We start from the raw sequence: 14,551 nt of genomic DNA on the forward strand, positions 1-14,551 counted from the left end.
TGAAAGGATGAGCACTTTAAAACTTCCTTTCAATAACATCAGGTCTGTTTTGAAAAATAGCTTTTGTGGATGACAAATGGATTTAAGATTCAGAGAAACCTTGACTGAGAGGCTCTCAGGCACCAAAAAAGCTCTTAAGGCTAGCATTTTTTGAGAGTTAGAAATAAATTACTGCCACCTTTCATCTTCCTCAAACACACATGGGTGTACACACACTCCACATCTGTTGTCAATTTACTTTTCCTCCCTTGACAATAATTGCCTTATGGATAAAAAAAAAATCTTTATAGTATCTGATCTGATACACTTAAAAATAAGGCTCTCTCTGCAAGAAAAAGAGAAAATAGTTGGTTTTGCTCCTTTTGCAGTTTGCTTTCTCTTGCTTAAGCATCTGTTTCTTTCCCCCTCCTTCTGGCTATTGTGTACATATACAGAAAAAGAACAGAGGTGTTGCTTGGGTTTGATTTATTCTTATAGCAGAACAGGGACACACATTGTGATTCAAAGCAAAATAATTTCCACAGAAATACAGTGAAAAAAAATAAATTCAGGTAAGCAATCCCTTGTAGTATGTCTTGCTACCCTCCCCAAGTTTGGGGTCTGGGTAAAAGAAGCCAAACTGACCATAAATTCCAGAAAATGCAAAAGCTATACACTGTTGCTTCAACCTCTAGTTTCAACCCAGCCCAGTCTGACCTTCTGATATGCAGACATGGAATGTCCAAGGGTGGAGATCCTCTGACAGAGAGTTCTGAGCATTAATTTACATACTTACTCCCTCTCCCCACCCATCCAAACCCCAAGCTGGCTAAACAAGATGGAATTCTGAGGAAATGCAGTCACTCCCCAATGTTGCTTGAAAGAACCAGCCCCAGGATGCTAGGAAAAGTAATTCACTTCAGTTCAATTTAGGAGAGCCAAGAATACGTCTGGTTAACATACATGCTTCTTGATGGAACACACTTTGACTTTCTGTTGGCTCACACAATTTGCCTTCCCATTCTATCCCAGGCAGTTCTCACCATCTTCTACCTTCTTATACATTTAGTTCTATGCTCTTCCAGTTACATACCCTACAGCTAAAGTTTCTAGCCTCTCAGAGGGTACAACTGAGAGAATAATCACATGTATCTTTTGTGTTTCTTGTTTGGTCTAATCAAATTGAGCCTGATGTGACTAGAAGTTGTTGCTATAATGCCTATACTTTAATGGCTAGGAATTCCCTCCCTAAATCCAGAGGGCCAGTCCACACACACAAGCCTTGGTCGTGGGGAGCACAGAGGTACCACAGCCCCGTGTTACCTTTTGCCTCTTTCCCACACCATCATGATGTGCTTACTCCCCTTGGGAAAAATCATTTGCAATACTCAAACATGCTCATGTACAAGTGACACTTATGGCACTGCTAACTGATCTCATCATATTTGCATCATGATAGAATTCCTGTTAACAATAATACAGAGGGACTTTTCCATGCTCTCAGACTTGATGGTATAGGGTAGTTTGCTTAGCATGACTCTTCACTGGTTTCAACCAGTAGTCTAAACTTTGAGAAGGTGGAATTACATACTCCCGTGTGTACATACATATGCTTTGCAGGTAAATTAAGACCCCAAGCTATCCTATTTAGAATAAGATATACTCTCCATAATTGTATAAATATGTCAAAATTGACTCTACTGTCATGTGTAACTAAAAAACATCCAGTTTTAAAAATATTTTTTTATTATGAAAAAAATAATAACCAAGTGTTCAAAGTCTGACTCTTATCTGTTCAAAACCTCAGAGAGTATTCTTTGTTTGGCTTTTTTTTTTTAAATGGAATGAAAAGAATGAAGTTGCAATCTTCATATTAATGGTAAGAAATAGTCATTTATTTAGTTCTACTAGCTAGATGTCTCTGAACAAGTTTCTTAACTTCCATGGGTAGGTTTTATAATATTTAAATGGAAATAATACATTTCTCACAAGGCTATCATAAGAATGAAAAACGTGCCATTAAAAAAAAAAAGAAAAAACTTTTTAAAAAAGGATCCCCTAATATTCCCTATAAGGATACACCAATCAAATAATGCACAAACTCTCCCAGTGAATAATCGTTATTAAGATGATATTTTATGAATCTGGAAACCCATCTATTAATGTGAATTATTTTATTCAATTACCACTGTTTAAAAATATACTTACAGAGCTAAATAGTCATCTTGCAATGCTGCTACATTTTCACGAATTATTGTTGAATAAATATTCCATATTGAACTAAGTCTCTTTAACAGATACTTCTATAAACCACAAAGAAAATATACTGTTAGTTCTGGTTCAGTATACTAAATTTTTCTTGTATTTCTATTTATTTAAAAAATATTAATAGGGAAGTGACAGATATTTCTTCAGAAATTATCCTTATTTATTATTAAATGTATAACTGTTTTCTTTTTAACTTTTTTGGGTTCAGTTCTCTCAAACATAAAAAGTTATTTATAATAATGCTAATGTTGTAGCATTATTTGGAGGCTTAAATAATATAATGTGTATAAACACATTGCCTGGCACATAGTAATAACTCAGTAAATATTAGCTATAACTATCATTTAATATCAACCAAAACATTTCCAGTTGTCTTCAATATGGAGAAAATATATAAAAATGTAAAACAATCTTTCTACCTTAAAACTTTCATGCTTAGTATACATATGTATGTGTGCATATATATGTGTATATATATATATAAATCTTTATATATAATAAAGATAAATATTATATCTTTATATATAATAAATATATAATATATGTATATTATATCTTTAAAAGTAATGAGAACTGATTTATACCCTGGAAAACGTGAAGCCCTGAGTTGAAATAAAGTTTTCTGACTGAGCTTTTGGCTCATAAATACAAGATTACAAAAGTTAGACACTTACAAACACATCCCTAAAAACAAACTAAATGCCACTCATTGAAATTCTCTAAAGACGAGTATTAATTTTTACTTCTTAACCCAAAACCAATCATCAGATGCAGTCAATAAGCCAACTCAATCCCACAAACATTAGTGCCTTCTGCCACTGGCCACCACCCCTATGCTCCATTAGGTTCCCACCAATTCTTTGGATACTAAAAGTATCAATGCCTAGATCCTGAGGTATTTGTGATGCCACTCCCAGAATGACCCAGAAGCAACATTTTCTGACTCTCCATGGCCCCTAAATATCAAAAGAGTGGCTCCCTGGCTCTTGCTTTGATTATACAGGTGCCATCCCATATGTGATTGCTATTCAAGATGTAACAGTGGAACTTCTCTTTATAGTCTTTCATTGATGGTGGCACATCACTTCTTCATTCACTAATTTCCCACTTTTTATTCCTACCATTAAAAACAATTTCAAAACTTTTATTCTTTCTGGAATATATCCTTCGGATTTTAAGTGCTGGCCCTATAGATCAAAGTATTGCAATTATGAACACAGGGCTGTTTAAAAGAACTTGTGTTTGCCTAACAAGCACTTAGAGGAACCATCTCTAATAGATACTATCCTTTTCTATATGAAAGAAGATATATTATTTCCTTCAATTCTGGTTTCTTAAAATGCACTGTCACTTTATCAAGCATGAAGTACCCTTCCAAACTTCTCTCATACTCATCTTCTAGACCAGCTAAGAACAATCAGCTATTGCAAAGAAGACTATAGTTACATGGAATGAATAGACTGTAATTTTGGGAAAGACCTATCTTTCAGATGATGTCTAGAATATGGAAAGAGGAAGAAAATTTTTATTTAAAAACTATATAACATGGACTAGGATGTGGCTTGGAGGCACTAGCATGTGCAAAGCCCTGGACTTGATCCATGTCACCAGAAAAAAAAAAAAAAGAACACACATAAAAAAGCATGAAATTACCTTTAATAATGGGTATGTATCATAGTTGTTCACATCAGAAACAAGATCCCTGGTTATCAAGTTTATCAAGACTTCATACCATACTATGATTTCATCTTCTTCAGCAAGGTACTTGGTTAAATCAAGTGCTGTTTCAATCTCAGTATAATTGTTTCTGTTTGGTTTAAAAAACACACACATACTCTCAAAAAACCTGCTAAATGATTTGTACTATTTCCATATTTGTTCCATGGTTCAATGCCTAACTTCAATAAGGTGTGTAAATAAATCAAGAGACAAGAAGGTTAAGGTCCCATGTTACTAGTAAAATGGAACCCAAGAAGTGTTGCCAGATTTTCCATTTCAATTTAGTACATTCAAGCACTCAAATTGGAAGCAGTAGAAAGTCCAGGCCAAATGTTGCATTGATTATTGGGCAATATAATATCAGATATTTATTATGTGTTTTATGAGAGTATAATTTCCATTCAACATATATTGATTAAGTCATTATCTAATGTTTTGCCAGCTGCCGGTAGGCACATAATCCATAAGACACTGCACTTGCCCACCATTGAGAGCATTGGTGAGGAGGAGAAATTTGCTGTTAATGAAAGTTTCCAGGACAGGTGATGAATACTATATAATAGCAAAGAAGAAAGCATTTACATGAAAAGGGGGAAACAGGGAAAAGGGGATAGTCAGAGAAGGCCTCATGGCCCTTTGGAAGAACTTGAGAAGAACAATGAGGGATGGGTAGAATTAAAATGGCTAAAGAGAAAGAAGACAGCCCAGGGCAAAGGAGTTAAGATGGGAATTAGAGTGATGGGCAGACCAACCTAACAAAGGGAGGGAATTTCTTCTGTGTGGTAAGAGGTAGAAACTAGTAGGTATGGTGGTTCAAACCCTTGAAGATCCTTGAATGTCAGGATGAAAAGTTTAGGTTTGGTGGAAGGTACTGTCGATATTTAAGTAACTGGGGTAACATGATGCAATTGATGCCTAAAAATTTTATTACCCTAGTGCTGACAAAGACAAAATGGAATTCAAAAGAACTAAAGGCTAGAGCCTAATGCAATAGGTCAGAAAAAAGATGACAAAAATTTGACTTAACATGAAGCAATTAAAGTTGTAAGGTAAGAACCCAAAAGACACAACCAAGAATGAAGAAATAATACACACAGACCTGCTAAATATGAGAGATGGAGAGCAGGAAGGAGTCCAGAATATCTGAGAGGTTTCTAGTTTGAATGATTAGAATAGTGGTATTTTTGACACACAGAGAAAAATTGATAGCAGGAGCAATTTGGAGATAGAAATAAAGTTTTGTGTTTAAATGACTAAAAGATAAACATAAGACATGAGGAAAGCTAAGAAGATGTGTCAAACTAGAGCATTTATTGAACATCATATATCACCTGGGTACTGTACATATATAAAATGATTACTGAAATCATAAGAATGAATGAGCTATCCAAAGGAAAGAGAAGAAGATGACTTAACCATGATTGGTCTTCAGGATGCTCACAGCAATAAGAAAAAGCAAAGTTAAATACATGAGGAGAACCAGGTTTGCATATGGAGTCTTAGGAAGCCAAAAAGTTTTCAGGAGGATGTGGTCAATAGTATCAAAGTCATGGTGCCCTTAGAGAGGAGTTTCAGCAAGGTATTGCATAAGGAAACTAGCTGCAAGTCACAGAGGGAAAAGGCAGCAAGGACATGACGTACTCAAATATGACAAAACAAAGAAATAGCATGCTCGATAACTTACTACATTATAGTCCTTAATTTTATTGCATGAAAATTTTAAATCTGTAACATATATTAATTTACCTCACTAAATACTTAGCAGTATGAATAGATTTAATATATCTAAAGTCAGTAATTCTGCAATGCATTAATATAGAAGCCAGATCTCAATAAAACTGTACCTACAGCCATCGCCTTTGGATAACAGAAATCATTTTGAAATCTCAGTTGATAGTCTATTTATTTACAGCAATTCTTTGTGCTGTGAAATTCCAATATGATCACAGAAGTTGATATTAATTCTAATCAGTTGACATGTATATTAAAGAATAAATTCATAGTGACAAGGCTATTATTTTGTATAAATTTTAGCTATACTCTAAAACTATGAGAGAAGAAAACATACTCACTTAGACAAGGCAAAAGCATCGTCAATCAACTGCAGTCTGTGAATAACAGGAATGACCTGCAGAATGAGGTCAAATATGTGCAGGAAAAGATGAGGACACTTTTAATAATTTTTTTTTTAAAAAATAACATTTTAAATATCATTGCTGTCTGCAAAGTGTCTGAATTATCTCATCCACAGAGAAAGTAATTACTAAGGACATTCTCCATAATTTATTTATTTTACATCTATTTTTGATAAGTGATCCCTCTGGACATCAATCATAATGCTTAAATATGGCAGAAAATTTTATCAAAATACTCCCTAAACATACCATGTTAAAAAAATAAAATAAAATAGGCAACCAAATTTAAAAGGCCTCTCTAAAATAGAAGGCATAAAGTAAATTGCATTACAGTGTCCAAATGATTTTCAGATGAGTTTTTGGCATGGAAGGCTTTAAATAAATATTATTTCACACCATTTTGGTAGTACCAAGGTATTCTTTTAAAAAGTATCTGTCTTTTTAAGATTTTACTAATGTGTCACATAGACTAACCCTTATGTTCATGGAAAGGCAGGTACCAACTGCCAGCCTAACTCGTTAGCTTCTGTCTAAATTCCTAGGCATTGCCAGGACACAGTACTCTGAACTCAGCTTCAGTACACTAAGGGTGCCCAAAGTCTCCTACATCATCCTTAAACACCTTCCAGCACTTTGGTATATTTGCTTCTAGAAAATTTATCTTCACAACATTCCTCTGAGTATCAGAACAAGTCAAGTTAAATTCTTCCCTTCGTAACAGTCTCATAACTTTTCTGGAAGCATTTACACTGACATTTTCTAGATTAATATTAATAATACAAATTCCATTTTATTTGCTCACCAGTTATTTTGTAGAAAGAATTTACCTTCATTTTTCAATAAGTAAATCTATTATAATTTCAAGGAATTATTGCTAAAATTACATCACCTCATATTTTTTTGGTATAAAGTACCCTTACGAACTAATAAGAATTTAGCCACTTTGATAAAGGTTTTTAAAGAAAATATTATTATAAGTGGCTTTTATAACCTTATTCAATATCTCATTTAAAAAAAAAAAGTACCATAGGGTGTGATGGCACACCCAGAGACTCAGGAGGCTGAGGTAAGTTCACAAGTTTGAGGCCAGCCTCAGCAACTTAGCAAAAACCTCAGCAGCTTAGTGAGATCCTATCTCAAAGGAAAATATATTTTTAAAATGACTGGGAATATAGCTCAGGGAGAGAATGCCCCTGGGTTTAATCCCCTATTAACATATATACATACACATATATACATACACATATAAATTACTGAAATGTTCTGAAAACCTGAACTGTGTTTGGCCTTTATTACACATAATAAAGGATCATTACATAAATGGATCATTTATTTAATCTTCACAGCAGCACTTTAAGGTTTGTGTATTATACCCACTGTACAAATAAACAAATTGAGGTGCTGGTCAAAGAAGAGGTTCAAGATCACACTTCTGGTAAATGTTGAACATAAAATATGAACATGAGTCTACCTGACCCAGAACCTAAGGGTCAACATGCCACAGGGCTTCCTCTGGGAGAGAGGCTGCTGTTTCCTCACAGAACTTTTGAATAGCAGGCACATAAGAGATCTTTTAATTCAACACTGCAGTTTTATGAATGGAATCTAAGAGAACTGCCTATGGGTTCACAGCAAGTCATAGCAGAGTCAGTGGTATAGATTCCTAAGCCAGCATCTCTTACTACCAATGGAGATTTTAATTCAACCAATTAAAATTTAATTAATTTGAATTGACCAACTTTCATGTTTATGGCTTTCATAATGATTTTAGTTATGTCATAACTTAAAGTGATATTGGATCATTATTGCTGTTTTATGAATTAAATTCTGTCCTCTGAGGAGGCATAGGAATGTTTTCAGGAATAAAGCTAATATTTTCTAGCATATATTCAGTAACTATTATGGGTTTAGAAATTTTCAAATATTTTTAAACCTACATCATCTTTAATCCCCATGATGAATAAGACATGCTAATATTTCTATTTTAAAAATGAAGAAATGGAAGCAGAATATTTAAGTAACTTGCCAGAGTTCACAAAATAATTAACAGGAAAATGTATTCTGATTTTCATCTGAAGGTAAAATTATTTTGGAAAATCGAGAGGAATGTTCAAAACAATGCATTCAACTAAAACCACCCCTTTTTAAGAATAAGCAAAACAACTTCTCCAGTATGGCTGGAGATGAGGGGTAAGAATATGGATGGAGTCTCTTCCCATTGGAAAGTTCACCTTCTAAAAGATGAGTGAGGACACCATGAACAGTATTAATTAAGAGTACTCAAAATAACCTTACCTTAGGATCCTTTACAAGCTGTTGACTTAATTTTTTCCAACCTAATTTGTCATAATTAACTCTATAATATCCGGTCATATTCAAATTTAAAATCACCCAGTCTTGGTCAGAATCTGAAACTTGCATTTCAGGGAATACTTCTACAAAAAAATATAGGAATAGTTTGAAATGGTACATTTTAAAAGTTTTTTCAATACATTTTTATACAATATATCTTCAGTTCTAACAATAAACCTAATAATTTTTTTAAAATTCTAATTATATATTGGTCTTATATCATATTTTTCACATGTAAGACTTTTAATTGAAACTTTTTTAAAGCTCTATGTTCTATAAGAAGGATACATTTTAGTTTTAAACTTCAAAAGCTAGACATTTGAAAATCTCATTCTCTGCCTTTATATATGTGTGTATATGAAACTGTTTTTTAAAAATTTGCTACTTACTGCTGCTTTTGTCTAGCCAGACTAAAGATTGTATAGCTCCATTTTTTATCCAAAGAATAGGGACAATCCATGTGCCACTTTGGGGAAGAAAAGAAAAAAAAATAATTTTTACACATAAGAACACACACTCTGAGCCAATATTAAAGACATGATAAAATAGACAGAGCTGGAATTCTTTGCTCATTCCCTCTGGATTTTGCTCATAGGATTAGTTGTTTATGTTTTGACAAATAGCCAGTTTTGCTTTGGCTATTTGTTCACTCCTCTCTCTTATTGTGTCTTATGAATTTACTTCTTACCATGTAGTTAGTGCCTAAGACTGTATTGTATCTATACCCTTCAAGCTCTTCTTAGGTGAAATTATGACCACCTGGCCTCTAAATGCCCTTGAGACAGACCCAAATCTGGTTCATGCTCAGAGAGGTGAAGAATATTTTAAGAAAAAGCTTGATAAACGTTCAGAAATACTTTTTAGTCTCTAGCTTTCTCCCCATCTGAAATATGCTCCACAGGAATCATCCAGGACATTTATATTTGTTGGATTCCTACATTTTTTCCACATTGGTGGGTGTGACCTGGATGAAGCTGCTGACCACAGGGAGCACATTAGTCATCTGAACAGACACAGGACTTGGACCTTGGGCATTTCCAGTCTTGCTCAAATTCTCACACGCCTGGTTTCTCAGACTTGCAAGTGTGGGTCTGTGTTTATCCGCAGAGCTAAGACTTCCCTCTCTTTCAAAGGCATGGAATATTACAGTGAGAAGGAGCCTTCAGGTCTCCTGTTTCTTTCCCCTGGGTTTTAAAGAAAGAGTAGTACAACCTGAGAATTTTGGTGATGGTATTTGAAAATTGATTACTTATATTGTGTGAAAACCAAAAATATCAAAAACAGTTGAAAAATTAACAAATTAAGAAAGGAAAAAAGAAGGGAAGGAGGAAGTGAAGAATGCTGGGCTGCTATCTGACATTTCACTTTTTACAACACTCCCCTAAGACATGTCATTACATTTATTTTATAGATAAGGAAACTGAAACTCAATTTTTTGGTTTTTGTTTTATTTTTATAGTACTAGGGATGAACCCAGGGGTACTCTATCACTGAGCTACATCCCCAGCCTCTTTTATTTTATTTTAAGATAAAGTCTCTCTAAGTTGCTGAGGCTGGTCTTGAACTTGCAATCCTCCTGCCTCAGCCTCCTGAGTTGATAGGATTACACAGTGTGTCCCACTGTGCCCAGTCAGAAAGTTTAAATAAGATGTACCTAAGGTTTGAATTTTAGTGAGATTGGTGTTTGACTAGATCTAACTGCATCTAAAAGCCATAATTCCCATGGCACTATCTTCTTGCCTTTCACCCAGAATCTCAAGTATTCATTACCTCTGTCTAAAAGTCTATGAGCAACATATAATACCCCAAGTTTTGGTCACAGCATGACTCTAAATCCCAGTGGAGGGACATGCTTTGAGTCCCTAACTGCAGATCTCTGGTCTTGCTCAGGACCTGGGGGCTCTGCCTCACAGTGGCAACCCTATGTGGAGTCACTTTGCAGAAGGCCATATGCCCAGCAATGGCTATGCTTCCTCCCTGCCGACTGGTTTCCATTCCATCAGAGCTCAGTCCCAAGGAAGGTGAAGACAAAGAGAAGCAAAGTGACCTACTTGTGGGCTAGAAGAGTCTGATTTTCAGCCTTTCCAAGATAAAATGGTTCCTGTTTCATGAAACCAGTAGACATGTTCAAAGTGATGACTGGAAAACCACCCTGGTGTGTCCAACTATCCATTATGGTTTTTATTGTTGCTGGCAAAATAATCTCACTCTGGTTATCTATGGCCTGGTTTTAAAAAAATCATCACAAAAGCAGATACAGTTATCAGCAAAGCCTTTTTAAAGTAGGAATCTCCTAAAAGAAATGCAATAGCTATGCTAGTCTTCATTTACATAGAAATTCCCAGTGATTGATATTCTCAGCCAAATTCAGAACTCTGTTTATCTCTGTACAGTTTTTCTTTGGCACAAGGGGATTTGTTCCCAGACTCACACAAATACCCAAATTCATGGACTCTCCTGTCCCTTACATAAAATGGAATAGTATGCACACCTTCCTGTATACTCCAAATCATTTCTACACTACCTATTGTGATGTAAAAGTTATATAAATACAGTGACTGTTATACTGTATGGTTTAGGGAATAAAAATAACAAGAAAAAAGTTCTCTACACGTTTAGTACAAGTGCAATTTTTTCTCATATTTTCCATCTGGGGTTGGTTGAATACAGATATTTGAGTGGTTACTTAGTTCATTCCTTCTTCGTTCATTTACTGAATACATATTTATGAATCTAGTTTGTGCCCAGGTTCTATTCTGGGCATGAGAATACAGAGAAGACTAAAGACACAATCCCAATTCCTGCTCTAAGCGAGTTTCACAAACAAGGCAAAATTGCTTTTCTGTGAAGCTGCCATTGACCCCTGGCCTCCCAATCTTGTACTGTATCAAACAACTCAGTAAGAAAGTGTCCAAAAGTAGGATGATTACCATTTGAAAATGCCTCCATAGATCATCTTGCTCAGCATTTGAGTAAGAAAACGTCTTCAAATATGACTGTAAAAATAGAGACGTTAAGGTTGAAAAATAGCATACCAAAGCAATTTATGTTTGCTGTCATCCAGGTAGCAACTATTTTGTAAACTCACCTTAAGTGCACTGATAAATAAATGTTCATTCAGGAAACTAGAAAGCATCCGGGCCATAGAAGCTCCCTAGAATGTAAGAAGCTATTCATTATTTGTACAAAATCCAATATCTACATACTGACACAATCCATTTTTTTGTTTTGTTTTGTTTTTGTTTTTGGTTGCTCGGGATTGAACCCAGGGCCTATGTGTATGCAAGGCAAGCACTCTACCAACTGAGTTATATCTCCAGCCCTGACATAATCCATTTTGAAAAGTAATATTCTGGGTTGTGTTCCTGACTGCATTTTGTACTTTAACTGAATGTTTGAATTATCCCCAAATATACTAATAAAACAGTAGTATGTCACTAGTGAAGAAGTAAGCAGTAAGCCTAGTATCCTACAGATAAGGAATTGAGGGTATACTAAAATTTTTTAAATTCAGATATTATATGTAATAATATATTTCTATCAGGCAGAAGGATCTGTCTTTAATAATAAATCTATTTACAATGGTAGATAGTACCCAACACCTGATATGGGTTTGACAACATTTTCTAAGTGAGAACTAATTTAACCCTTTTTTATGAAACCCATTTATTTAATAAAATTAAGGATATTCATATCAAAAGTTTTAAGTTGCACATTAATCTACAAACCTTAGAATCCATTTTACTTAACTTTCTGCAAGACTACAGAACAAAAGGAAATATCTAACTGCTTTACCTTGTTGTATGTAAATAAATCAAAGAGCTCATTTATATCACTTGTTTCTGTGAAATTTTCCACCTTCATGGACACAGCTCTAGACACCAGGGCATGATCTTCTTTGAGGACACCATGTAAAAAGTTAGAAAAAAAGACCTCATTCTATAAAGGAAAAGATTAAGCCACATTAACTTCTGGGGTGTCACAGAACAAAAGTCCATGATCCTAAAACACTTCCAAAAACTTACATTGAAGAGGGAAAAAAAGAGAAGCATCTTGGAATTGCAATATGCCTAGAGTCATAATTCTTTGAATAACAAAACTATAGGAGACTTCCCTTCCCATTTTATACCTTTTATATTTAAATTTAAAAAAAATCGTTATTAAGTTAATGTGGTTTCTAAGAGTTGTATACATTTCTCAAAAGAAAGCCCATGGCTACCTTGCAGGGCCTTTCAGAGAGCAGCATTTCTGTGTGGTTTTAAACTTCTAGAATTTGATTGGTAATTGTATTAGTGATTCCTTAAAATTGATCAGTCTCTCTTACATGGACATTTACAAAGCAAAAAAACATGCTAAATTTGCAAATCCACAAGGATGTAAACATAATGACTTATGACTGGAAAGAAATACACAGGCATTTTGAGGAGGCAGTTTATTATATTTTAATGAGATCACCAGAAGTCTCCTAGAGACTAGATCTCTATCACACAGATCAAGGACAACCTCTCCCTGATGTACATCTAGAAAGGAAACCAATTTATAGCCAATGAGGGATATGGGATGACAGAAACAAAACAAAGGTAGTGGAGAAGTTATACAGACAGTTTGTTCGTAACCTATAGAGCAATTTGAGCCCCTGGTGATACACGCAAAGCCTCAAGTCCCGACTGAATTATCTATGGGGTCTCCAAGTTGACTGTCTCACCCCTTGATGTTGTCAGATAATCTTTCAAATTCTATTCTATGTCCAATGTTCTGATCAACCCTTTCCTATTAGCACTTAATTTTAGATTAGTAATACCATTGATTAGGTCATTATCAGACTCTGCTTTTCCCAAAATGAGAAAGCCATCACATAGAGTAATGAGAATAATGTGTCTCAAATTATGTTTTTGTTTTCTTTTGTTTTGTTTTGAGATGGGATCTCATTCTGTTGCCCAGGTTGGCCAGGAACTTGCAACATCCTTAATTCAGTCTCCTGAGTAGACAGAATCGTAGCTGTGCACCTCTAGGCTCAGTTGGGTCTCAAATTTTAATGTAAATAAGGATCACTCAGGAATTTTGTCCAAACTATGCTCTAATCCAATTTTTCTGGGTTGGCACCTCCATTCTTGTAAGCTACCTGTACTGCTAATATTGGTAGTTCAAGAATCACACTCAGTATCATGAATTTAGAAGAAACATCTGCATAGGTCTGCTCCTATTCATTAAGGATACATTGTATTAGTTTAAACTCAAGAGTTCTTGAGAGTGTCTGTTGACCCATGTGTCATATAAGCATAACATAAAAAATAGTGAAAATGAAAAAATATCCATAATCTCACATCCTAATATAATCACCACTAAATGTTAGTATAGTTCTTTCCAATATTTTTTCCTATGTATTTATTCCCATAGTTGTAAAAACTTTTATATTGCTGCTTATTATAGCATTTTAAAATTTTACTACCTTGTCTTCATAGCTAACTCTTATAAGGGTTGCTGCATTGTAAGTGAAAGGGAAATGTAAATTTGAAGGAAATAAACCAAATTTTAGTAGTGATTATTACAGGTGGTCAAGTCAGAGGTGAATTTCTTTTTTTTTTTTTTCAAAGTTTATCAAATAGAACTTTTGCAAAAGCAAAATGAGAAAATAAATAAACAAGCTATTGGTTCAATGCACCACAACTAACTTAATCATTCCCTGTTATTAGAGATCTACATGGTTTCTATCATTTGCTGTTATAACCATTTTAATGAACACTTCTGTACTACATGTAACCTTCTCCCTATTTTGTGGGGTTTCTTCCCCTCAGAATGAATTGTCTGTCTCTCTTTTGCCTGCCTTGTATAAGGTATTACATAATCTTTAAGGTATTACTTGTGACCACATGAAATAAACTCTGATGCATTCTTCCTAACAAAAAGAACATGCTCAATAAGGGTTAACCACTTCTGTGACTATTTATCATCATCATCATCATCATCATTATTTCTCCAGGGTTGTTCTGAGGATTGAATGAGATAATGTACATAATAATTTATAAGCATATAATGGAAGGCTTAATTGATGGCAGTTGTTAACAAAAGGATATAATAGATGTTCAATAATCTGTTGA

General features: G+C 34.5%; 1 protein-coding gene across 2 annotated transcripts in view; it reads right to left on the minus strand.

Annotated features, from left to right (window-relative positions):
* The window catches only part of Lvrn (laeverin), a 110,105-nt gene that overhangs the window by 54,752 nt on the left and 40,802 nt on the right, over window positions 1-14,551 (minus strand). For both annotated transcript variants that reach the window (XM_047555723.1, XM_047555722.1), the window contains exons 7-15: window positions 12,249-12,392; window positions 11,542-11,607; window positions 11,384-11,449; window positions 10,505-10,677; window positions 8,843-8,919; window positions 8,397-8,536; window positions 6,039-6,094; window positions 3,901-4,054; window positions 2,188-2,282 (exon numbers count right to left, since the gene is read on the minus strand). In XM_047555723.1, coding sequence (XP_047411679.1) covers window positions 2,188-2,282; window positions 3,901-4,054; window positions 6,039-6,094; window positions 8,397-8,536; window positions 8,843-8,919; window positions 10,505-10,677; window positions 11,384-11,449; window positions 11,542-11,607; window positions 12,249-12,392 — 971 coding nt within the window. The remainder of the gene's footprint in view (window positions 1-2,187; window positions 2,283-3,900; window positions 4,055-6,038; window positions 6,095-8,396; window positions 8,537-8,842; window positions 8,920-10,504; window positions 10,678-11,383; window positions 11,450-11,541; window positions 11,608-12,248; window positions 12,393-14,551) is intronic.

This window comes from Sciurus carolinensis, chromosome 6, assembly GCF_902686445.1.
Source record: "Sciurus carolinensis chromosome 6, mSciCar1.2, whole genome shotgun sequence".
Classification (NCBI taxonomy): Eukaryota; Metazoa; Chordata; class Mammalia; order Rodentia; family Sciuridae; genus Sciurus; species Sciurus carolinensis.